The sequence below is a fragment of the Talpa occidentalis genome, unplaced genomic scaffold (assembly GCF_014898055.3).
Source record: "Talpa occidentalis isolate TD23 unplaced genomic scaffold, MPIMG_talOcc4v2.1, whole genome shotgun sequence".
NCBI classification, from domain to species: domain Eukaryota; kingdom Metazoa; phylum Chordata; class Mammalia; order Eulipotyphla; family Talpidae; genus Talpa; species Talpa occidentalis.
In genome coordinates this window covers 58,591,292-58,616,285 of record NW_026555331.1, presented here as the reverse complement: position 1 = coordinate 58,616,285, position 24,994 = coordinate 58,591,292, and the positions used below count along the sequence as shown (strand labels likewise).

At 36.8% G+C, this 24,994-nt stretch overlaps 2 protein-coding genes across 3 annotated transcripts in view; one reads left to right on the top strand and one right to left on the bottom strand.

Moving 5' to 3' along the window:
• Positions 1-24,994, top strand: part of NKAIN3 (sodium/potassium transporting ATPase interacting 3) — a 749,694-nt gene that overhangs the window by 693,808 nt on the left and 30,892 nt on the right. The gene's annotated exons all lie outside the window — the stretch shown is intronic.
• On the bottom strand, positions 283-15,248 carry TTPA (alpha tocopherol transfer protein). 2 transcript variants are annotated; one of them, XM_037507573.1, is made up of 5 exons: positions 15,040-15,248; positions 7,576-7,729; positions 5,494-5,687; positions 4,198-4,308; positions 283-1,322 (listed from the first exon to the last, which is right to left on the bottom strand). In XM_037507573.1, exons 1-5 carry the CDS (start codon positions 15,238-15,240, stop codon positions 1,149-1,151), a joined length of 834 nt encoding a protein of 277 aa, XP_037363470.1. In that variant the 5' UTR covers positions 15,241-15,248; the 3' UTR covers positions 283-1,148. The 2 variants fall into 2 exon arrangements, with proteins under 2 accessions (XP_037363470.1, XP_054548200.1); XM_054692225.1 differs by lacking the exons at positions 4,198-4,308; positions 5,494-5,687 and having other exon boundaries at positions 1,145-1,322; positions 15,040-15,240.

Here is a 24,994-nt window from a genome sequence, read left to right as displayed (position 1 = left end):
TTATAAAGAAAAACACGCTTCACATATTCTTTCACAAAGCTACTATAATGTGATTATTAGTGAAATCCAACTAAGCTGAGAAAATATTTAACAAATTTTGTACCCTTTGTTCTTTCATTTTGAAGTTTAAAAAAAAATTTAAAATACTAAGTATAAACATAATATATATTGAAAGTTTTATTTTCAATGAAACTTAGTTTATATTTTTCTCAATAAATGAAACATTCTTTAACAATAAGCTACACCCCACTTTAAGTTTTAAAGTAAATGTAAACTGTAGGACTTGGTTAGAATATTCTCATAATAAAATTCAAATTATTTTATACATTATCTGTATATCTGGAAAAGTTCCAGATTTAACTGTCATTGATATAAAAATGTGAGCATTTCTTTTGCCTTGTGAAATTGTGTTATTGCCCAATTAAAAATAGAGCCCATGTTTAAGACAATTAAATATTGCTCCATTTCCAAATCTCCATGTAGCTGTGATAAGAATAACCAAAAATAGAAGTCAATGACAGTCTTGAATTGTTTGAAAATGCAGAAACAGTATTAAGGAGACATCAACTGTGCCTGAAATTTTTCTAAATTATTTTTGGCTATTTGTTGTATTAACATGAATAATTTCAGAGACCCATAGATGCTACATATGAGTTTACAATTTATAGACTCTTCAATCTGTATTGTGCATATGTGCTAAAACAGAATTTCCCTGAGATAAGATGAACTATTTTATAACTGTAAAAATCTACACTATAGCCTAACCTGAAATCCATGACAAACAGTGTTAACAGATTTTTATCATCAGTTTATTTGTGCTAATATTTATTTTCAGTGGATTATTTATAAATTTATTACTAAACTATCATAAACAAAGAACTTGTTTTAAAAATGAAACTTTGCAGGAACAAAGATGTTCATGGATAGTTACTTTAGAGGTCATTTTCTTTCGAATGTAAAAACCAGGACTCTCCTATATTTTTAAGGAGATGTATTTTAAAAATAAAGGCATTTTCCCAAATACCCAGAATTTATCAGATTTTTTACATGATCAACCTGATTAATTAGTTTAATGGAATATTTTTCATTCATGTAACCAGACCATTCCTGTATTTTTAATTAGGAAGCCATTTACATTAAGTAGCTTCTCACTGAATGGTCTGTGAAATGCTGCTGAGATAATTTTCAGACTTCATTATAAAATTGGTCCACTCCTGACAAATGTCTTCCATGGAGAATTCTTCGCCGCCGTATTCCAGAGGAAGAATATCTGGGAAATGCTGAAGTAAACTTTGTTTGTAATTGTTCCCATGCATGTGAATCTGAAATAGTCAAAATGTTTTAGAAGATACGCAATTCCAATGTAAAATCACCAGAGCACAAGGTAATCTATATAATAACTTCTAAGATGGAAGAGAATATATATGTATTATATCACTTATTTGTCTGCTCATGAATTTAAGAATTTTACTTATATAGATTATGCTGTGATGAATCTGATACTTAACTGTTTTCTTATACTTGGTTTCTTATAACTACATAAGACTTACAAAAAGACGTGGTATATACACACAATGGAATACTATTCAGCAATCAAAAAAGATAAACTCATGCCTTTCACTGCAACATAGATGGAGCTAGAAGGAATTGTGCTCAGTGAAATAAGAAAAAAAAATATTGGATAGTTTCATTTAAAAGAGGACTATAGGGCAACCAAATAAGACTTCAGGGGGAAAAATAATAAAACAAAACAAAACAAAACAAAAACAATTATAAATCAGAGACATCCTGCAGGGAGGTGGAGGGAGAGGGCTCAGTGGGAGGGAGGGAGGAGCATAGTGCATGTTGGTGAAGGAAATTCTATGGGGACTATACCTGGGGGGGAAAGCAAACATTGTTTTAAAATGAACAATGATGTAAAAACTATATTAAAAATAAATTAAAAATAACTACATAAGGTTTATAAAAAGCTATTCTCTTCTTTCAAAAGTAGATTCTTAAAACAAAATTATTTTATACATTTTATACATTCTATTCACTAATGTGCGGAAAGTGATTCTTAGCAAAATATCTACTATACTACAGGTGATAAAAATGTATTCTAACCTAGTCTGTAGAAGATAAAATTGTGCTATTTGGTATTAGTTCATATTCAAAGCATATATCTGAGCACACAATTAGGTATATGGGAAATAATTTACAGGGTTGAATTGATGGATATTCATGGCTAGTACAAAACAAAAAGACAGTTACAATGACTGAGGACCTAAAATTTTCAAATATTTTAAAGTATATAAATTGATCATATAATGCCATGAAGTTAAAAAAAAAAAAGGCTGTAACCTTGAATCAAAAGGACATCTTTCCATGGGTAGGTAGGTAGGTAGGTAGGCAGGTAGATAGATAAATAAGTAGTTTTTCTCTATTTGCAAAGACAAACATTTACCTGCATATATCCTGTGCTAGGATATGTGGATTAAAAAGTGAATGAAAACAACTGTTCTGCACTCAGACACCTCCCAGTCCAAATCCTTGACTTTTTCTTAAAGGTTTAAAATATTATCAGCTGAGAGGAATTTCTGTCTCCTCAGGAAGGGGCAAATTAGAACATCCATGAGGTATTGCCAAATGTTGAAAGGAGAAAACTGGGTAGATTGGATCTCCTTCCCCATTTTGACTACTCTTTTTCACGTCAATTAACTTTCACGAAAATTTTCACCTCTCAATTTTTAAGTTTTACTTCCTCCTTGCTAATATTCTCATATTTATTAAGTTTAGTTAATTGTTGTTTTTATTTTTATTTGTACAGAATGTAACACAAAATAGCAATTTTTGTTTTAGGTCTTTCAGAGTTAAAGAGGTTGTGTCTAGCTATTATTGAGCAATACTGAAGAGAAAAATATGAACAAAGAAAAAAATGACTTTTTCAAAAATATAGAATGAGATGTGTCCATCTTAGTGAATGGTTCTTCTTAAAGAACAGACAGCTTGGGCCTACCCCAGTGTCGCAGTGGGTTGAACACAGCGCTATGAAGCTGTCTGCAGCCTCTGCAGCGCGGGGGTTCAATCCCAGCCAGCCGGCGAGAATCCCACATGGCGCGGCAGACCTCTCCTGTCTTGCCCACTGCTCCCCTCAGCAGTGTATTTCAGTAGATTTGTCTGTTCTGCTCCCAGCTTTGTCTCTGGTGAATCCTCTCACCCTCCAGTGCATCTGGCCTGTACCCTGGTTCTTGTATGCATGAATAAATAAATCTTTAAAAAAAAAAAAAAAAAAAGAATTCCCCGTGACAGATTAATACAGAACACTGGTTTTCCATTCTTAGTCCAGACTTTATTTTTAACACTTGAGAAACCCTAAGAGATCTAATCTATTCACCTGAGATAAGGCTATATCAAATAAATTTTTAAAAAAAGAGAGAGGAAAAAAAACAGTAAGTCACATAACTCAGGTTCTGTGGTTTTCAATTATACATGTCTAATAAAACAATTTTTGGCATAAATAATGCATTCTTATCACGAGAAATCAAAACAAGATAAAAGATATATAGTGAGATATCTTGTTCCCAACCTTATTCCTATCCACCCCATCCACACCTCTACTAGGTTCTATCAAGGTGACCACTTAGGTTACTTTATAGTAAATCCATTTAATTTCATTTTTACACAAATATAACTAAGTACAGATTCTGATATCTCCCTTTTTTTATACCAAAGGAAGCATACATAAACACTCTTCTGTATTTTGTTTATTTCACTCTACAATGCATTTTGCAAATCTTGTTGTATTCCATTGTATGTATGTGCCATTGTAAAATAAACATTTAAATAGTCCTCTGAATACCTGTTTATTTCCAACATTTTGTCTCAATGAATCTTCTAGCATATATAGTTTTACTTTTGTGTCAGTTTTCCCATAGCATAAATTCTCGGAAGTGTAAAGACTGTTATTCTGACAATTGTTATACACTTTAGAGGCAATATTCCATTGTACGCCCCCACCATTAATATTCCATTGTACGCCCCCCACCCAGTTTCCCCAGTTTCTCTAACTTGACTTTTCAAAATTAAAAAGAAATTTTAATTTATAAAAGTAGTTGTCTTCTTAGATAAATACTCAAAAGTTATTAAATGTTTTTATTCTTTTTGAATTGGATGTTTAGTGTAGAGGGATAGTGACTTCAATGTGCTTTTACTCACCCGTTCCTTAATTTTTTCAGTCAGGAATGGTTTAATCATAGAAAAGACAGCATGGAAAATCATTGGCTCATTTATCAAATGGATACCACGAACTTTTAGTGGAAAGGAATCCTTTTGAAAATAAAGAAATGTTATTAATAACAAAGTATAAATATACATATATTCATATTGGTAAATTGGCCCTTAAAACTTTGTTCTAACAGTACTTAAACTATGACTTTATTTTCAAAATTATAATACTATTATCATAATTAATATTGTTATATTTTAAACTTCTAGACTGATAAGCTGTTTATAATTTTCTTCTATCAAAATTGATGTTGCAGTAACTATGTTTACAGATAGGAACCAACAAAAGTTATAAGCATAACTTCTTTTTTTTAAGATTTATTTATGCATACAAGAACTGGGGTATAGGCCAGAGGTGTGGGAGTTGAGAAGATTCACCAGAGACAGAGTGGGGAGTAGAACAGGCAGATTGACTGAAATACACTGCTAAGGGAAGCAGCATGCGAGACAGGAGAGGTCTGGTGGGCCATGTGGGTCACGTGACCTCCTTGGCTGGGGATAAAACTGTGCTGCAGTGGATGCAGATTGCTTTATAGTGCTGAGACTTAACCTCTTGCATCACCAGGTAGGCCCAAGCATAATTTTTACATTTAAGTGACTTAGACTGGAATCCTTGCTTCACTGCTGACAAAATGCTTGTATATTGCTATTTCACCTTGTTGATATAGTTAATTAATTTGAAAAGTGGGAAAAATTGTAATCAGGTGTCATAAGCTTGGTGTGATCATTAAGTGGTAATGCATTTGAAACACTTAGCAAAGTTACTGGCACATGGTAGTCTATTATAATTATATACAAAGTCTTTCAATATTTGAGATTATCCTGTAAGCTCCCAAAAGTAAAATTACTAGGTTAAAGATTATAGCCATTTAAAAAACATTTTGATTTCTGAAATGACTATACCAATGACTATACCAATGTGATTTCTGAAATGACTATACCTATGTGTTGAAGCACTACTATGTGTTATTTTTGAGCAAATTTTTAAATTACATTTAGAAAAATGAAGTCTCTGTGGTTGTTTCAATGTGTAAATTCTGTGGGTATTAATTTTGAACATAGTTCCACAACTTGCTGCAACTTTCTTTTTTGAAATAGTAACACTTTTATCGGCAATATTAAATTCTTTATATCATTTCTAAAATTTTGTTTGATTTTCTAACATATAACTAAATTTAAACCTATTCATTGAAAGTATTATCCCAAAGAGTTAAAATATATACTCACTGTAAGAACAGCAGCAATTCTCTTGGCTACAGATGGGGTAATTTGAAGAGCATGAGAAAACTGCCAGCCTTCCAAATCAAAGATAACCTTGACACCATTTCGTTGTGTTTCTATCTCCTGTACAATAAGCTCGGATGTGATTAGACTTACACGAAATACATCATAAGCTGTGAAAACTTTTGGGTCCCAGTATGCTAAAAAATAAACAAACAAACAAACAAATAAAAAAATAAATATCATATCATATCTCAGCATTATGTAAAGAATCAGATAGATTTACAAAGGGAAACTAATTTTTTAAAGGCTCAATAGAAAAAAAAAAAACTTGAAAAAAGATTACATCAAACACTTGTGCCTGCTTCTTACTCCCTTCTCAAATTTCTAGTAAAAAAACAACTTTTTTAAGAGCATGAGAGGTGAATGAATGCAAACTGTATTTGAATACCAGATAAAACTACAACTTAAAACCTGCCAGAGGGGCTGTGATCAAAACCAAAAATGCCCATGAGAATGCTTCAAAAGGTGTTAGAAATGGGAAAAAACAAGGTCTGGATTAGGAAGAATTACCAGAGCCTTGCAGTCACCAACAGAGTTGCTAAGGGAAGTGTGTGGGGGTAAGCAGGCAGACTTCGCTCTAACACCCTTAGTGACAAGTAGCACATAATCTTAATAGCATGGCTAGAACAATTGTCCCCTGTGGATAGAAGACTCAGGGAGACACTCAGGTAGCTGTCCACACCCAGGAAAAACAAGAAGTACCTGTGCTAAGGAGTTAGTGACATTCTGATTCACACATCTCATCCCGCCCCCACTGCCCCGGGTCAGATCATGGCAAGCAGAAATGGCATTAATGGGCAGGCAGGTAGGCAATGTTAAATTAAAAAAAAAAAATGCAGCCATTATATGCTTATTTGAATTCAAATATAACTGGACACTGTATTTTTATAAAACAGAGATTTATTTGCTACACAAAATATAAGTATTTTGCTGCCCCAAGAATCTTGGAGGAATCCATTCAACTTTCCTAGCACTGTATGAATAGAAAAGACATTGTGAGGCTTTCTGTCTGTTTATACACAATGACCTCATAATTAACCTAGTTTTATTTGACATATAGCTGGAGCAAAAAAATCTAGAATCATTTTATTCTGTCTTCTGATACTTTTTCAGGAGTTAAATGTAGTGTCTTCTTGCAAGCTAGCAAATAGTGGAGTAACAGGCAGGTCTCATATCAAGAGTCAGGCAGGAAAAGCAAATCTAAAATATTTTTAAATTCCCTAGAGTATTCACAGATAGTCAGATACTGTAAATGTCTCTGAATCATTACAATTCATAAGATTCTACTTGTAAAATATTAGTTTTCTTTGTCCTTCAAGAGGGCCATGAGAAGATGCTGGGACCAATGCGAATCCTAATTACTTGCCTTTTTGTAATCATACATAGATCTAAGGAAGGGGCAGAAGTTATAGGTCACCAACTTATAAGAAACACTAAGAAGAGCTAATGGGGAAAAGAGAAAGCAGCAAAAAGAATAAGGTACCTGGGAGATACAGTTTTGAGAACACTTGGGAGAGAGAGGGGGTTGCTTTTGCCCTGAGTCATATTGTTGAAGAGAAGGAGCACCTTGCTTGTGGCTTAGGGCATTTTTCAACTGGCCATTCACTCACCCGCCCTCAAAATATTTAAGAAATACCTACTGTGTGCCAGGCCCTCTTTTTGGTGCTTCAGTGACCAGAATAGACAAAATCCATGCTCTCATGGTGTTTATATTATTAAGTTCAGAATTCTTATTTGCAGTTCCTATAAATCACCTCTGAAACACTTTACCTTGATATTTTCCTCCTTTTCCTTCTGTTATCTTTTTCTTTTCTTTTTATACAGTTGGTTGGGTGAAAGAATAGAAGTAAGTTTTTCATTGGTTTCCTCACAATTGCCAGTTTATTATATTTGGGGAGAGGACACTAAAATCTACATTAAATCTAAGTTGAAACCTAAAAACCTAAGTTCTTAAATATGGACTCATTAAGGTTTTCTATATGGCCAGTCAAGAAAAATAAAAATGAAGTGCAGTGTATGACTTACTGATTCGGTAAATAAGAACTTTGCTTCCAGTGCGATCTCTGTTTCTCAGGACTCCATGGTAGCCTGCCTTCAGAAGGCCAAGAATACTTTGAGGCAATAGATTTGCACTTATTTCTGGACATTCTGTTCTCCACTTATAATAGTTTTTCAGTAGCTGAAAGATAAAATCAAAAATGCCTGCAGATAGCGTTCATGGTCAACATTTCATTAAACTGGTAGAAAAGTTGATGCATTACCAGTTGTCCTTGCCATGTGTTATGTCAGGGTTTTAATCCAAGATTAAAAGTTCCCTTCATCATGGATTTCATTTGGTAAAAGTAAATTATAAATTCAAATTAGAGTAATTTTCATGTGTCCCTTGCGCTAGTCTCCAAATAAAGCTGCTAACATTCCTGCCCATTGCTATTCACATGCCACCACTCCATGAAGTGGTAGAAGGCACTTGATACCTTCCCCAGGAATCTGGGCTGGCCTTATATCTTACCTTGGCCCAAGTGACACTGTGCTAGGTTTTAAGAAGCCTGGGACTTTTAAGAAGCCTCCAGACCCCTAGGTAAGATAATCAAGTGATCAGTGTATGTAGAGAGAGTCCATGGAGAACAAGAAATTGTCTGAGGCTGACCTCAGTGGAATTCCCATCTGATACAATGTTAAGTAGTGAGGTGTTCTGCTCAAATTGGAGAATCACAAATAAGAAAATGTGGTTTAAGTCACCATATATTGGGATGAAATATCTACCGTTACTCTTTTTGAACTGATAAGAATAGAAAGTTATCAGATAAATTAACTATATTTTTAGTATCTACAATGGTTCATGCATTGTTTTAGGCACTTGAGTTATTGCCTCAAACAGAATAAAACTCCTGTTCTCTTTGGAACTGAACTACTGGTGACAACTGGGTCATAGAGGCCATGCTTTGTAGTGAAAAGTTCCCAGGCTGCTTTTTCAGAAAAATCTTTGTTCTGGTTGATAGCCACTGGTTATCTGTGTGATCTGGGGTTAATGATTTAACTCCTTTGAATTTTGTTTCCTCCATATCTGCTCCGTAGGAGTGGTAGTTAGCACTCTATTCTTGTAATAGAGAAAGTTATTTAGATTAATTGCTCATCCAAGAATTAGTGAAGCCTTATATTAAAGATAAATACAATCTTATTGATTCTTACATTCTTTCTTACAAAAAAGAGCTAAACCAAAGATAGAAAGGAACATCTTGAAATCACGACTACATTGTCTACCAGTGTAAAAACAATAAAAATCATATTTGTTAATAATGGTATGCATGCAGAGAGCCTAACATATGCTTGGATGTCAGTTCCTGAAAAAAAAATGTGGTTTAAAAGAACCTCATTTTGTCGAGAGGAACCCACAATTGTAGTTACTCTATATATACAAATGATATAAACATTGCAAGTGTATGGTAGAGAAATCTCAAAGCATAATGCATTTAAAACTTACTATATTTTAATTTTCCTTTTTATGTTTTAAAATATTCTAAATTTTAAAATATAACAGTGTATTTGTTTTGAGTTTAAAGAGATCTAATAGCAATGTGGAACTGAAGTTCAGATGAAAGGGCTGGACAAATTTAATATTTGAGTTGTTGGAATAATCATGATAAACAATAAGCACAAAATAGTAATAATCTGGAGGAGAAATTACAAATACAAATTTTAAAAACCAAGTAGTGGGTGATAGTCCAAGAATTGGGAAATGTCATTGGCTGGAAATGAGGTGGGGGGAGGAAGAAGCTAGTTAGATTGAAAAAAAAAGATATACGGAAGGGAGGAAAAAGTCTTCTATATTCTCCTCCCTTCCTCTCCCCTCCCCCCTCCGTTCTTCCTTCTTTCTCTCTTTCTCTCTCTTTCTCTCTCTCCCTCTCTCCTTCCTTCCCTCCTTCCCTCCCTCCTTCTCTCTCATGTATCTTCCTGTCTTTCTTTTTTTATTACTGCATTTATTACCTTTTATAACTGTTTTAAAAAAGAGAAAGTTGCTAAGAGTTAAATGCAAACAAGAGGTAAGAAAGAAAAAAGTCAGTAAATTTGCCAACAAAGAAATAACCAGTGACCTAAATAGCAGTTTCCAAAAGCAACAAGAACAAAAGGCACATTGTATATTCTGGTATATTCATTCTAGCCTATAAGAAGAATTTCTTTTCCTTCTCCTGTTTTAGGATTAACAGAATAAGTGTTAGAAGCATTATACAATGCTCATTCCTTTTTTGATAATTTCCTCACACGTAAAAATAGTCCTTTTCATTCAGATTCAAGCAAAAAAGATTCAGATAGAAGCAATGTATTAGCTCCTATATAGAAATGATTTTATTTTGCTGTGGAATGGTAAAAAAATTGTTGCTTTAGTTAAAGAGATCTGTTAGGTCATTGAAGAAGGGCCCTTGGCTTACTCAGCAGAGGTAGCTACAAATGTTGAATGAAAGAAAAGATTAATGCATTAGTAAATCACTTGGCACCACATACTTGGAAATAAATGGCTTGTGTAAAGAAGTACAAATCACCTCCCTATTTTTGTAAGACCTAACTTTTTTACCTAACATTTGCAAATTGAAAAATCTGGATCTTTGATGATCACTTTTCCATTGATAACTCAAAGGTGCAGTTGACATAAAGTATGTAAATGATGAAAACTGACACTGAGCAATTCTCTAATTCAGAACCACTAAAAAGTTCACAACAGCAAAGAAATTAGCTGGGAGTAAATATTCATTATTGGAAGACATCTATTTATACCATAACTAGGAATAAATAAATAATAAAAGTGGTGATTTATTTAAACTATGCTTTTGAATAAAGTAGATTTCTTCTTAATTTTTTCATGTACTTTCAAACACAATAACCATTTTTGTGCCACTTTTATAAGGCTCAATGGTATTACTTCACTTCCTTCTCACAGCTTCCAAAGAGGTAATGTTGCCTCTCTATTTTATGAATATGAAAGCGAAAGCTCTGAGAAGTTACACATTTGCTTAAAGGCACTATCAAGAATATACTGCAGCCTGAACATGACTCATATCATTTTACCAAAGAAATTATAAAAGACACATTTTACCAAAGAAAATTCAGTTAGCAAGGAATTAACAGAAAGGATCATGGAATTTTGAAAGTTCAAAGTTTGAGAAAAACCTAAAAAATAATGAGCTGATAAAAAAATTTATCCCATGGAGCAAAAATAATTTATCCCATGGGCTGGGGCTCCCTAGTGGCCTAGGGGTTGATCTCAGCGCTATTAACACTGCAGCCTGAGTTCATCCCTGGCCAGAGAGCTAACCCACAAACAGTCTCAGTAGACATCTCCTGTCTCACCCACTGCTCCCCTCAGTAGTGTATGTCAGTAGATCCACCTGTTCTGCTCCCCACTTTGTCTCTGGTGAATCCACTCACTACACCTCTGGCCTACACCTCAGTTCTTCTATGAATAAATAAATAAATAAATAAGATTTTTTTTTTTTTTTTTAAAGGAACTGAGCTATTCACTTGTGAGAGATAGGAATACACAAGAACATGTAGATCAGGTAGAAATTAACAGTTGTTTATCTCTTCATGTTTTAAACTATGGAGCAAGTGTGTGTATTTGAGAATATAGGATCCCTAAGTCAGATCTAAGTTCAAATATCCCTTCTCCACCACTTAATGACTGATTTCATCAAATTATGCTTTATATCTCAGTTTCTTCTACAAAGAGAAAATAATGATGTAATCCATGCAAACACTAATGACCAAAGTACCTGGCATCCCACAAGCTATGGCAAATACCAAAAAATCATTAATTTGCTATAACTCCAAATACAAAAATTAGAATAATGAGAAATTTCATTGTAACCTAGAAACTTGCCAAGCTTTCTTCATACATTCAGACTATAGGGTTTTTATACTATAAATAAGAGTTCAAATTGAATTAACTGCCTTTGTGGAGCAAATGAAAAAAAAAAAAAAAAACAGTTTCACATTCTAACCCTTCCCCTTTCCTTTCCAGTTGGCAAAAAAATCAGGCAGAAAGTTCACAGGCAGAAACTTGAGTCCTCTCCAGTGGCTTTAGACACAGTCCTGCTAGCCAATTCCTCAAGGACACGGTGGAATGAAAACAATTCAAAAAAATAAATTATATAGAAAAAATATTTACATATGTAACTCAGAGTTTGGAGGTGAATTTTATTCCTTCTTCTGTTTAAATATAACTCTTTAAAAGTAGCTAAAATGGGGCCTCCCCTTGTGGGGCCGCTTCATTCCCTGGCAGACCTCTCCTGCCATGCCTGCTGTTCCCCTCAGCAGTGTACTTTGTCAGTCTGCCTGCTCTGCTCCCCGCTCTGGCTCTGGTGGATTCTCTCACCCTCCCATGCTTCTGACTGTACCCAGTGCTTGTATAAATAAAATTAAAAAAAAAAAGATTTAAAAGTAGCTAAAATGAAAGCAGTAAATCATACCACTTCCCAGAAAAAATTAAAGCCATTCATTTTCAAGTTTTACTCTTAGTTAAGCTACAGGTTTATGTTTAATGCCCTACTCTAACAGCACTCTTCATAAAACCAGAGAATGTGTCTTCATATTTAGTAGCTTCTAAGCATTAGTTTATTACTCTTGATGTTGGGACACCTGTACAGACACGTGACAAAATGAAAAGAAAGAATGTCAGAATCCTGACATCAAGATAAAGCCCTGTAGATCAACAAATTCAGAGAGAGAGAGAGAAAGAGAGAGATCATAAATTACTAAAGACAATTTTGGAAAAGGGAAGAAATTATAAGACCCAAAAGCAATCAGCAGTCAAATCAGCACATTTGACCACAAAATATTTTTGAAATTTTTTTGAAAGAGAAAGAAAATATACTATTAAAAGACAAACAACAAATCAGAAAAAAGGCCTAATTTTCTTACTACATAAATATTTTATAAATAAAAAATTAGATTTTATATATTATATTTTATTTAAACAAAATGGAAGTGAATGTACAAAAGACAAACAACAGGCAGTTAAATGGAAAAAAAAAATTTGACTTAAATATGTAAAAGCTGATTAACCCACCTTGTGATATAATGTAAGCAATAATATGATGGAAAAAGACGCATTGTTTAATATAGAAGTGACAAATATTAGAGCAAACTTTTTGAAGGAGAGTTATTACACTCACTCATCAATACTAAAATGTACATCTTACTTCATCTAGCAATTTTGCAGATTGAACTTATTTTATAAGAATATATTCTTAGGGCCTCCCTGGTGGTCTAGGGGTTAAGTCTCACCATCAGTTGGCCTGAGTTAGATCCCTGATCTCCTGGCCAGGGAGCTAACCCACATGGCCCAGCAGACCTCTCCTGTCTCACCTCAGCAGTATATTTCAGTCAATGTGCCTGTTTTGCTCCCCACTCTTTCTCTGGTGAATCCTCTCACCCCACACCCCACCACCTCTGGCCTACACCCTAGTTCTTCTACGCTAAAATAAATAAAATCTTTTTTTAAAATTTCTAAAAAAGGAATATATTCCTAAAGACAAATGTAGGAAGAACTATTAAAATACCCAACTGATGATGGAAGAAACCCCATTTATCTGTTACTGCATTTTCTGTAGTCCTGTAATAGGTCCTGAGCTTTTGTGTATGCCAATGGAAAAACAAAGTCACCGGTTCGAGCTGTAAGCAGAAAGGAATTTATTGGGTTGTGCAAACCAACAGTGAGGTGGTCTGTGGGACCCAGACCAGGCCTTCCAACTTGCAATGAGTTTTTGAATTTATAAGGGGTATATACTCTATTCCTGGGCATATTCTCAGGGAGATTATAGCTATGTATTGCATTTCAAAGAAAGAATATTTCTAAGAAGGGGAAGCTGGGCGTCCTCAGTCATTCATCATACATGTTACATGTGTTCTATGTTCAGTTGGGGGTGGAGATTTAAGCATTATAATTAAGTGGGCTTGTACATTGTAATCAAAGTTAAGACTCTAGCTTGTATGCAGAATCCACAGCTGGCTAGGCTAGACCAAGGCTTGTCAGGAAACGGTAATCAGAGCATCCAGTGATGGCCGCACAAGTTGACCCTGCAGGGTGCTACTCATGGTGATTCTGCAGGAACACATGTCATCTCAGTCCATGAAAGCGTGAAAGTAGTAAGGGTGAAAATATTAAGGACGGTAATAGTCCTCTGTGCATTAAGGGGGTGGTGTATCACTGTTAGGCAAATTGTAGTTCAGCAAACAACTACTGGAGTGAACACCAGCTGCAGTGTTGTCATTGGCTCATGATAATTTCCATGTCCAATCACAGGGGATTGGTTAATATATTTTGATATAATATATTTGTACAATGGAATAGTACACAGCCCCCAAAAGAATAAAATATATGTATATATTTTGACAAAGAATGAGTTTTATGACTAATCAGGTAAGAAAAAGGCAAAATGTAAAACTACACATGCTGAATAAACATATACTGTTTCTGGAGCGAAAATAAGAAGAGGTTATGGTTACTGCCTGTGGGTGGAGGACTACAAACAGGTTTGGGGTGAAGAATATTTTTCCTTTACAAAGTTCCTTTGAGAAACTTACTTTGCACTTTATTATGTATTTCCCATCCATACTCTTTACTTTTTCATTAAAATAAATTAGGAACAACAAAAAACACAGAGTCAAGGTATACTTTCCCTGCCTCCCAACTGTAAGTGAGATTTTGAGCAAGACGTTTGGAGAAAGGGTTGAAACTAGCTCAGTTTCAACAGCTGAGTGCACACTTCGTGTCAGGCTCTGTGTTGGGTACGTCTTGTCCTATGACATTGGTTAATGTTCAATCCTCCAAACCAGTCAACGAGATAAGCATCCGCACCGTTATTTATCAGATGAGGATGCTGAGCCTAAGTGACAGAACTCAAGCACGGAGTCCTACTCCTGATTTCTATCTCCCCATCTCGATCTCAACCAACTAACATAATTGGAATCATAAAACGTACAAACCCATCTTCACTTTCCACTCAAAAAACACAGGTCCATTTTACTGTTTAGACATGTAAGACATAATATTTTTGGGGGGGAGGGGGCCAGAATCTTATTTTAGACTTTCAGTTTTACTGGCAATTTCATTTTCCCCACCACATAGGGAGTTATTATATATGCTAAGATGTGGTGAGTCTAGGCTTTTTCATGTCACCCACTTCCCGCCAGGGAGAGAAGAGGCTGATGCCCCGCACTTTATAGCTTCGTGAGACTTTCCTAAGGCATAATTCTAGTTTGAGATCAGAAGAGCCATCAATCAAGAGAGCTGCAACTTTTTCTAGACTCCCTGCCCCAGTGGCGCAGAGGAACTGGAAGGACCTGCGCGGGATTCCTCAACCACCAGCCTCGCACAGCTTTACCCGCGCATTCCCACCCGAGTCCAGCTTGTAACTTGGGTTTGCGCGGAGGTCGGGGCAAATCCGGGGGTGCCCAGTCCAGTCCGCAGAGCGGAGCGCAGCCGGGATGCCTTACCCTCCAGGCCAGGTCGAGGTCGAAGTCCCGGGCGCGCAGGAACCGAAGCAGAAAGGGGTCTGTGAGCTGCGGCGGCACCAGCCGATCGCCCGCCTCCGCGGCCCGGCGCCGCAGCTCGGCCAGGCTGGGCTGCAGCAGCGGCGAGTGGTCGGGCAGTGCGCTGAGCTGCAGCCCAGAAGGGCCCGGCTGCGCCTCGGCCATCCCGCCGCCGCCGCCTTTGCCCAGGTGGCCTGGAAGAGCCTGGGCCCCGCGCTCCCCTCAGGCCCCTCCTTCGGTGACAGCTGTCCAGCACACACCCACCCTCCTGCGGGCCAGGCCTGTCCCGGCCGGGCGGAGGACACAGCCCAGCGGCAAGACCCGACCTGCGGCCTTAAAACAAACCACGTGTCTTCACGGAAGTCAGTCTTTCTGAAAGCTCTAGGTAGTAGCCCAAAAGTTTATTTGCCTAGATGATTGCCTTGGTGGGGTCTCCAACAGAACTCCCCCCACCTTTTTCTTCACCCACTTTCCTTTCCTCCCTTCCTTCTCTCTGGCTCTCCCTCCCTCTCATGCTCTTAGAACTTCCTTCCCATGCTTCTTCCATTAAGTCTCCAAACTCACATTCCACCTCCAACTGCATTACAACAGTGGCTTCTAAAATGCACATTCCACAATACCACCTTCACAGGCCACTGCTCCTTTCCTTCAGCCAAATCTAGGCAAAGTCTCAGTTCTTGGCACTTTGGCCTTTTAGTGACATACACAAATAAATGACTAGCATGTGCCAAAAATTTGTTTTAAGCACCATATGCTCCCTCAGTTGTGCTCTGCTATCATGTCTAATTGCCAATGGACAGTCCAGAGTCCTTATTTTCACTTGTCTAAGTGATTCCAGGCAATGAAGATGAAAGAGGAGAATGAGGTGGAAATCAGAAAGGTCAGTTAAATTGCTCTTTCTTGATCTCTACCCATTACAGCTATCTAAGAACTGACCCATCTCCCCAGGGTTAATTCTTATTGAATGCATAGTGTATGCAGTTAAATGCTAGACTCACACGAACATATAAAACCACATCTTTGCCTTTCTGCTCAGAGGGTGGTGAGCTGCCACTTCATTCATTCAAACAGGAGCTACTGAATGGCTACCCTTCCCAGATCCTGTTCCAGGCACTGAAGGTACCTGTCAAAAAAATAGACAAAAAAACCTTTGTTGTTCATTCTTTGGAGGGAGAGAGACAATAAACAAGATAAATAAGTAACAACATGTGGCATGACAGCTGGTTATCAGTGGTCTGGGGAAATATAAGGCTCACCTACTATGACTTTTGAATAAACAGTTGAAACCAGTGAGGAAGCTGGCCCACACCCTGTGGGTGTGGAGCTACAGTCTTTGATTTCTATTCTGAGAGATCTAGGAAACTTTTAAGTAAATAATCAAGTGGTGTGGCGCTAAGAACAACCAAAATAATAATAATGATACTAATAAATAAAGTAAATAATCAGAATCCAATGAGAAAACTATTATACATCAGGGATAGAAATTCCAAACTTTGAGTTTTACTTGGAGTGGAATGGAAAGTTAATGCAGTAACAGTTTACAATTCAATGTGAAATGATGAATGGACAATTCAAGACTCAAAGTTACTCAGTGTCCTGTGGTCAGGCATTTCAGTCATGGTCAGGGCCCAATGGCAAGACAGAGCTACGTTTTGATTGAAGAAGTTTGAGCAGAATAAGGAATGACCTTACTGTAAAATCGTAGAGGCCCATACTGTGATTCTCCTTGTGTGACATATCTGTCTGTCATAGATAATTCCAGTCCTACTAGTTGTTTCCTAACACCTAAATGGCAGGAAAACATGTGGGCTCTGTGGCCGGGACCTACTGGAGAGGTTTTTCATATTTCAAGTTCCATTTAACACTGGCAATCTGACGACTGGATACTTACAAATAAATTGAATCAGCATGATCAAACATGGTAATATGTTGTCTCCAAAATCTAAAGGGGTCTATCAGTCTTGTTCCTCTTTCTTCGCAGTGGAAATTCATAGGTACAGCAACTTGTCTCTCACTTAAGAGGGAAGTATCTTAATTTGCCCCAGACTAGAAATGTCATCAATATAGCAGTAGCTGAATTATCATGGGTTTATCTCCTACCCTCTGGGGTGCTGAAAGCATATATTGGCCAGGTCCTGCTCACCAGGCACAGTTAATATATAATAGTGTAACAGACCACTATCCTGAATATTTTCCATTTTCATCCCAGATGCACCCACCCCTTTTGCTCCCATTGTGTGTGCCACAAGATGGGTTCATTGAATTCCTCAATGTGTTCCTTGCCCCTTGACTCCTAGTTGTGTTTGGCCAATGGCAGGTACTGATCACACATGAGGAATGTTTGAGGTCAGGGTTTTATTCCCCTGGGATTTCCCTTCCCTTGGGATTGCGGCAGTCTGGTTGCAGTCCTCACCAGAAGGCCACAGTTCCTTTCAGCTACCTTTTCCTACAGCCATTTGCTAGGGCTGCTGTAAACAAGTACCAAAGCCAGGTGAATTGAAAAACAGAAATAGGGGGCCTCACTGGTGGCGCAGGGGGTTAAGAGGCAACCTATGAGGCTATCCACAGCCACTGCAGCACGAGTTCAATCCCCAGCCAGGGAGCTACCCACATGGCACAGCAGACCTCTCCTGGATCACCTGCTGCTCCCCTCAGCAGTGTATTTCAGTGGATCTGCCTGTTGTGTTCCTCATTCTGTCTCTGGTGAATCCTCTCAACCCCCACACCTCTGGCCTGTACCTTAAGTCCTTGCCTGCAACCCTTGGTGTTTCTTGGTTTGTAGCTGTACCAGTCCAATCCCTGGCTCTATCATCACATGGTATTCTCCCCATGCATCTGTGTTTGTGACTCTCTTTTCTCTTTTAATTGGGTTGGACCCACCCTAATTGAGTATGACCTCATATTTGCTTTGATTACATCTAAAAGCCCTATTTCCAAATAAGGTGATTAATTCTGAGGTTCTGAAAGTTCATAGATGTTAGGCAGACACATTCAACACAATGTAAATATGAAGGTGGTAATGACTTAGTGTTTCCCATCACTTCCCTGTAAATACTACCTTTATTAAACAATTATAAATTATCCAATTTGAGTATGCAATCTGTTTCTGGTCAGAATCCTGTATAACCACCTAGTATGGCATATTAAGATGATCAAAGCCTCCAGACCACATTAGAGAAGAAAGTAGGAGAGCTTGCCTGGCCCTGAGTTTAACTGCTTACACAATCCCTGCTGTATAAAGGCAAGCTGCTTTTGATTATCTTTAGTGATAGAACTTGAAGAGTCTTTTTTAGGTTAAGAGTGCAATGTTTATTTACTCCAGTCAAGAAACCATATGTAGAACCTTAGCTATAATTAGTACAATCACCACATTGTTTGCAAAAAACTTTAGTCATCTTCTAAGACCTGTTTAATTTTTGCTATCCAATGAAGCAAGTTAAATATCCCCAATCTATACATTTACCTGCTATTGCTCTTGGTTTATTACCTTGGAAATAGTAGAAGAATGGCAGTTGAGGGTGAAGAGGTGGAGCCCAAACAACATGGAGTGGTCAAGGATCTCTATCTATAGTCTTTTTCTATTAAAGTAGCATTTACTAAAAAAATAAAATAAACTAGCTTTTACCCCATGAATCATAACCAATATGGGGATTCTGCCAGATAGTAAATATATTTATTCTTTTAACATATTCTGTAAGTGAGGAAATGGCCGTAAAAATCAATATATCCCATCAAATCCATTGCAAAAGATTCCATCTAACACTAATCTTCATAAGGCCATTGGGGTATTTTGGAGCTCTGGGTATTAGATTCAAAATATCTGGCAACCCGCAGAAGCACTAGGTGTTCCCTTTTCTCCAGTGTTTACTTACTCTGAGAAATGGCTACTGGTCTCTCTGGATCTGATTTGGGGGAACAATTCATATTGTATATTTTTTGCGAAACAAGAAATGTCCTCTGAAAGAATCTATCTTCCTTTTCAGTCAGGATCCTTCCATCTGTGAACTGGGGACTTACTTAGATGTGTAAACTGGGTGCTTGATTTTGAACTACATTTGAATTTCGCTATGCATTAAAAAGTATATGGATGACTTAAAGGAAAAATTGTTCCCCTTGTTAGGAATATTATCTAACATATTACTATCAGTCGCTCATTTGAAAATGATGTGTTGAAGTCTATATAAAAGCTTATTTAAACAAAGACTTAATATAACCCTACTATGTTCCAGGCAATATTCTAAGATCTCAATAAATATGAACTGATTTAATTTTCACCACAGTCCTACAATATAGTTCTTGTACTCTCATGTTATAATCGAGGGAATGGAAGAAAAATGATGCTATGTAACTTTCCTAAAAATCACACAGCGGGGAATCAGTCAAGTTAAGGCTGTTTATGATTAAGAATCCCCACTTAACCACCATGCTGTGTTGCCTTAAATGATCAATTATTTTTCATGTGAATTTAATTTGTGGAAACCAGGTTATTTTAGTATAGAATTGGCTGCTTGGGTTATTATGAGTAAAACTAAAACCATTGAGTAAATACTAAGTATGACTAATACCCACCATTTTGCCAGATACTGTGCTAGAATTTTACATACATTGTCTCTAGTTTCTCAACAGTAATGTGGGTATTATCCCTATTTAAAAATGAGGAAATTGAGCCTCAAGGGATTATTGCTATGAAACCTAATTCCATTCAGCTCTTAAGTGCTAAACAAAAATGACTAAATAAAGTCAGACTCATGGTATTACCTGTCCACCTACTGAGCTCCAGGCATGCTACAAACATTGTGACTGTTTAAACACCTCCATCTGGACATAGTGTTTGACCTGCTTACATTTTATTTATTTATTTATTTAAAGGAACACAGACATGTGATGGGGACTGTCTATGTTTTTGTTTTAAGATTTATTTATTTATTTATGCATACAAGAGCTGGGGTACAGGCCAGAGGTGTTGGTGGGGGTGAGAGGATTCACCAGAGACAGAGTGGGGAATAGAACAGGCAGATTGACCTAAGTACACTGCAGAGGGGAGCAGCGGGCGAGTCAGGAGAGGTCTGCTGCGCCACGTGGGTTGCTCCCTGGCCGGCCAGGGAATCGAACTTGCCCTGCAGAGTCTGTGGACAGTTTTACAGGTTGCGTCTTCACCCCTTGAGCCACCTGGGAGGACCCCCTGGTTACATTTTAAATCCAACAGCTAAGAAAGAATCCTAGGGCCTCCCTGGTGGCACAAGAGGTTAGGTCACAGCATTATGAAGCTATCAGCAGCCACTGCAGCATGAGTTCTATCACAGGCCAGGGAGCTAACCCACATGGCACAGCAGACCTCTCCTGATTCACCCGCTGCTCCCCTCGATAGTGTATTTCAGTCAGTCTGCTTGCTCTTCTCCCCATTCTGTTTATGGTGAATCCTCTCACCTTCCCCCCAACCTTGCACCTCTGGCCTATACCCCAGCTCTTATATGCATAAATAAATAAAATAAATCTTTAAAAAGAAAAGAAAGAAAGAATCCTAGATTATGTCTACTTACTCAAGTGTACATAGATTCACAGACACAAATCACACACTGGTTCTCATGTTCAGTAATAATAGATGATAGATACTACCTTTCCTTTGGTATAGCCAACAGGCCCTTGACTTAGGGGTTAGACCAGAGTAGGGTGTGATTCCATATCTCATAGCCATATGACTCCGGAAGCACCTGGATATGGAGTCTCAGTTTCTGCCTCTCTGCATACAATTCCATCTGACCTCATGGGGATGCTACAAGAGTCAGATCAAATCAGAGAATAAGTGTGGATATATGAGGATAAACACAGGTTAAAGAAAACAAGTATCCTGTTTGTTCAAGATCTTTTCCTTATCAGATAGATTCCTAATGTATGTTTCTTGCTTCAACATGCCAAAATGTGCACACACGTACTTGTTTGTAATTCTGGTGTGGAACTCTAAGTTAACTGACTACTAATTTAAATCAGCTAATTTTGTGTCTGATGCTTTGCTACCCCTGTCCCTGGATGAATTTATCTTAGCATCATATGAGCTCTGTTCTGATTACTATCCCAATCTGGGCTTACACAGTGGCGTCTATCTTCCCCAAGTCCCTGGGTCATGTTTCATTATTTCTGCGGTACACATATTTATCTAAATGGCTTCCTACAGTTACTATAGGTCAGGTCACAGTCATGACATGGTAGTCATTGATCACACACATCTAAAGGGCCTTGACAAAAATTGGAAGAAACAGTGTGATAGAGGAATAAAACCAGAAATAAAAGGCTGATGTAAACTTTTTTGTGTGTGATAAACATACACAAAATATTATTTATCAACTTAACCATTCATATGTATGGCTCAGTGGAATTAAATGCATTCTCAGGATATTAACCACTGTTTATGCTTAAAACTTTTTTGTTATCCTCAATGAAAACTCAATAGTCATTAACCAATAGCAACCCTCTCTCCTCTTCTGGTAATTTCTTTTCTCTTTTCTGGCTATCAGATCATTTTTTCTACTACCTTATATAACTGAAATCATGCAACATTTATCTCTCTGTGTCTGACATTTTACTTAGTATAATGTTTTCAAAGTCCATTCCTGTTGTAGCATATACCAAAATTGTATTATTTTTTATGGCAGAATAATATTCCCTCGTATTTATGTGCCATATTTTCTTTAAAAAAAAAAAGATTTATGCATACAAGAACTGGGGTGTAGGCCAGAGATGTGGGGGGTGGGGTGAGAGGATTCCCCAGAGACAGAGTGGGGAGCAGAACAGGTGGCTTGACTGAAATACACTGCTGAGGGGAGTAGCGGGTGAGACAGGAGCGGTCTACTGTGCCATGCGGGTTAGCTCCCTGTCCGGTGATAAAATTCGTGCTGCAGTGGCTGCAGATAGCTTCATAGTGCTGAGACAACCCCTTGCGCCACTAGGGAGGCCACTGTGCCATACTTTCTTTATACATCTTTCTGTCCTTGGTTTATTGTATCTGATTAATACTATTATGAGCATTGGTGAAATAGTATCTGTTTGAGGGCCTACTTTCAGATCCGCTGCAGTGGATTTTCTGGGCCATGTGGTAGTTCTAGACTTACCCTATGGGAAATCAGCAATATTTTTTTCCCCGCAGAGACTGCAGTTGGTGCAGTCTTTTATCCCCTGTCAACCAAAAGATCAAGATGTAAACCAAAAGATCTTGTGCAAGGTATGAGGACATTTGTAAATTAATAGTAATTATTAACATTCCCAATGTCAGAATAAAGTACTTCTGCTTAATTATAAACCTAGCTCATGGTCCAGAAACAAATGAGACTTTGTTCTTTCATGGAGTCTTAACAAATACTGCATCCATGGACGTGAATGATCCTGAGAAGAAGCTTTAGGAATGTATTATCCAGAATGTTTTGTTAATACCATCTTTCACCAATGTGAAAGATTGATTTTTAAAGTGATGCATTAAAAATAATATTTTACAATTCATGTTATGAAAATAAAGATAGATTAAATTATGATACAGGGCTATGGCACCACTAATTAAAATATACCTTCAGTTTACAGCATGTAAAAATGTGGGAAAATGTTTTAGATTCACTGAAACACATCATTTCCCATTTTAATATATTATGGAATTGCATATGATAAAATTCTTATTTAAGTAAGTCTAAGAAATCTTTTTCTATAAATGTAAATATAAAATAAAGGAGTTGGATAAGAAAGATTACATCATAATGATTTACTTTCTAGGTGATACCTAATGTAATGGCGCTATTTACAATCAATGACAAGTTAGGTTTGATAAAACAGTGTACCTGTTACACCTGTACTTTTGATTCTGTTCAGTTCTTAGTCTGGACTTAAATTATAACTGAATTTAAAGTATTTCAGTATCCATTCTTTTTTTGACCTTTTATTTAAGAGGCATAACATCAAATTCTGACAGTCTGAACTACTTAATTGCTCTTTCAAGTCATTAGTGATTGAGGTGGCCTATGAAGTTCTCTATTTTGTTGCTGAGTTTTAGGCATGAATTAAATTTTGTAAACCCTTGTGATATTAGCCCCAGATAGGGTTTTTTGTACAAGTTTCTACTTAACAAATGAAAATCAATACAGTATTTCCTAAATGTGACCAAAGAATAGAATAATTTAGCTAGGATTTTGTTAAAAACAGAGAATTCTAGCCCTATCCAGACCTATTTATTGAGATCTCCAGGGAAAGATGTCTAGAAGTCTAGATTTGACAATCTAGGATAACTTAGGATAACTTTGAGAACCACTAACGAAAGATGAAGATGATCTATTTTATCCTCCTCACCTACAGATTTTGTAACTATAAAATCATCATATTTGCCCTCCATCTTATGAGCAGTCACGCTGGTTCAGGATATACCATGGAACTGTCTAACATATTCAAAAGAAATTAATCCAGTAATATTTTCTTTATATTAATTAAACTTAGCTTTTTTAAGTTTTATTTGGTTTACACTCAGGTACTCACTCCCTTTATTTTTTTTCAAAGATTTATTTATACAAGAACTGGGGTACAGGCCAGATATGCGGGAGGGTGAGATGATTCACCAGAGTGGGGAACAGAACAGTCAGACTAACGAAATACACTGCTGAGGGAGCAGTGGGTGAGACAGCAGAGGTCTACTGTGCCATGTGGGATTCTCACAGATCCGCTGGAATATAACCTGCGCTGCAGGGGCTGTGGACAGCTTCACATTGCAGCGCTCAACTGCCTGTGCCACCTGGGAGGCCCCCTCACACCCTTTCTTTAGTGTGTACTTTTAGTTTTGTCCTGTTAATATATACCCCAGTTAAAGGAGAAGTGATTATTACCATATTTCTATGTTTACCTCTCTTACCATAATATCTGGTGACCTGAATCTTGTTCAATTAGTCACATAGACCTGCTTGGTAAGGCTTTGATGTATAATTGTAGTTTTCTTGGCTATTGAAGTTACCTTACACTTGAGTTTCATCAAAAATATCTTCAAGAAAATACTTGCAAACAGCAATGATTTGAAGGAATCATCAAATCTCTTAGGAATGCTGAGTTATAACCTTAGTCCACATGACTCTTATTTTAGTAAAGTCACTAATTTCAGGTACAAATTATAGTTATGATAAATAATATAGATTATAAAACAGTAACTAACACAGACTTTTGAACTTCAATTTTCTTTAGAAATCATTTACCTCAATTCAATGCTGTTGGAATGCAGAACAGATGATCACCATGGAGCTCGGGGCCCATTGAATATTACACTGAATAATGGGATTTTATATTGTAAACATACATACACAATGATTATGTGTCTGAGATCATATTAAGCACTTTACATATTGTGTACACTAAAGATTAGCAGAGAAATTATTAGTAGAGAAATTATTCTAATCTAGCAGTTGTAATTCATTGTATAAGTAATTGTAAAGTGTTTTCTGTGCTAAACTCCATGCAAGATTATATAAAATTTATTTTGGAATCATTGAGTTAACAATAGCTTGTTTCAAAACTTAAGTGATAGAGAATCATGCAATCTCGCTTCTTTATCTTAAAAAAAGGATGAATATTAAACACTTAATTGAATATATACTTTATAACTCAAAAAAATTCTGAACATATCAACATAAAATTTTCTCTCCTGTAACACCCTGAATGACAGCATTTATATTACTAGCACTGTATCCACTAGAAAACTGTGAAAATCTGTCTGAAACTACTTCCCTATGGTGGAAAAGTAAAATTACATTAAGTAGCTATAGCTGCATGTCATGAATAATTAACACCAATAAAAGCTCCCTCCCCACATGATTTCCAATCCCAATGAGCAGAATGATAGATAGCAAGAAGGAAACACTTGAGAAAAGAGTTTATTATTTTTTGAGACTTTTATTTATTTTTA

What these genes read in the sequence shown, in the direction of transcription:
- TTPA (XM_037507573.1), bottom strand. Translation starts at nt 15,240, where the DNA reads ATGGCCGAGGCGCAGCCGGGCCCTTCTGGGCTGCAGCTCAGCGCACTG. An exon ending in AGTTCTTATTTACCGAATCA is followed by an intron (nt 5,688 to 7,575) that starts GTAAGTCATACA and finishes TTTATTTTTTAG; the next exon opens with CATACTGGGACCCAAAAGTT. An exon ending in CTGAAAAAATTAAGGAACGG is followed by an intron (nt 1,323 to 4,197) that starts GTGAGTAAAAGC and finishes TGACTATTTCAG; the next exon opens with ATTCACATGCATGGGAACAA.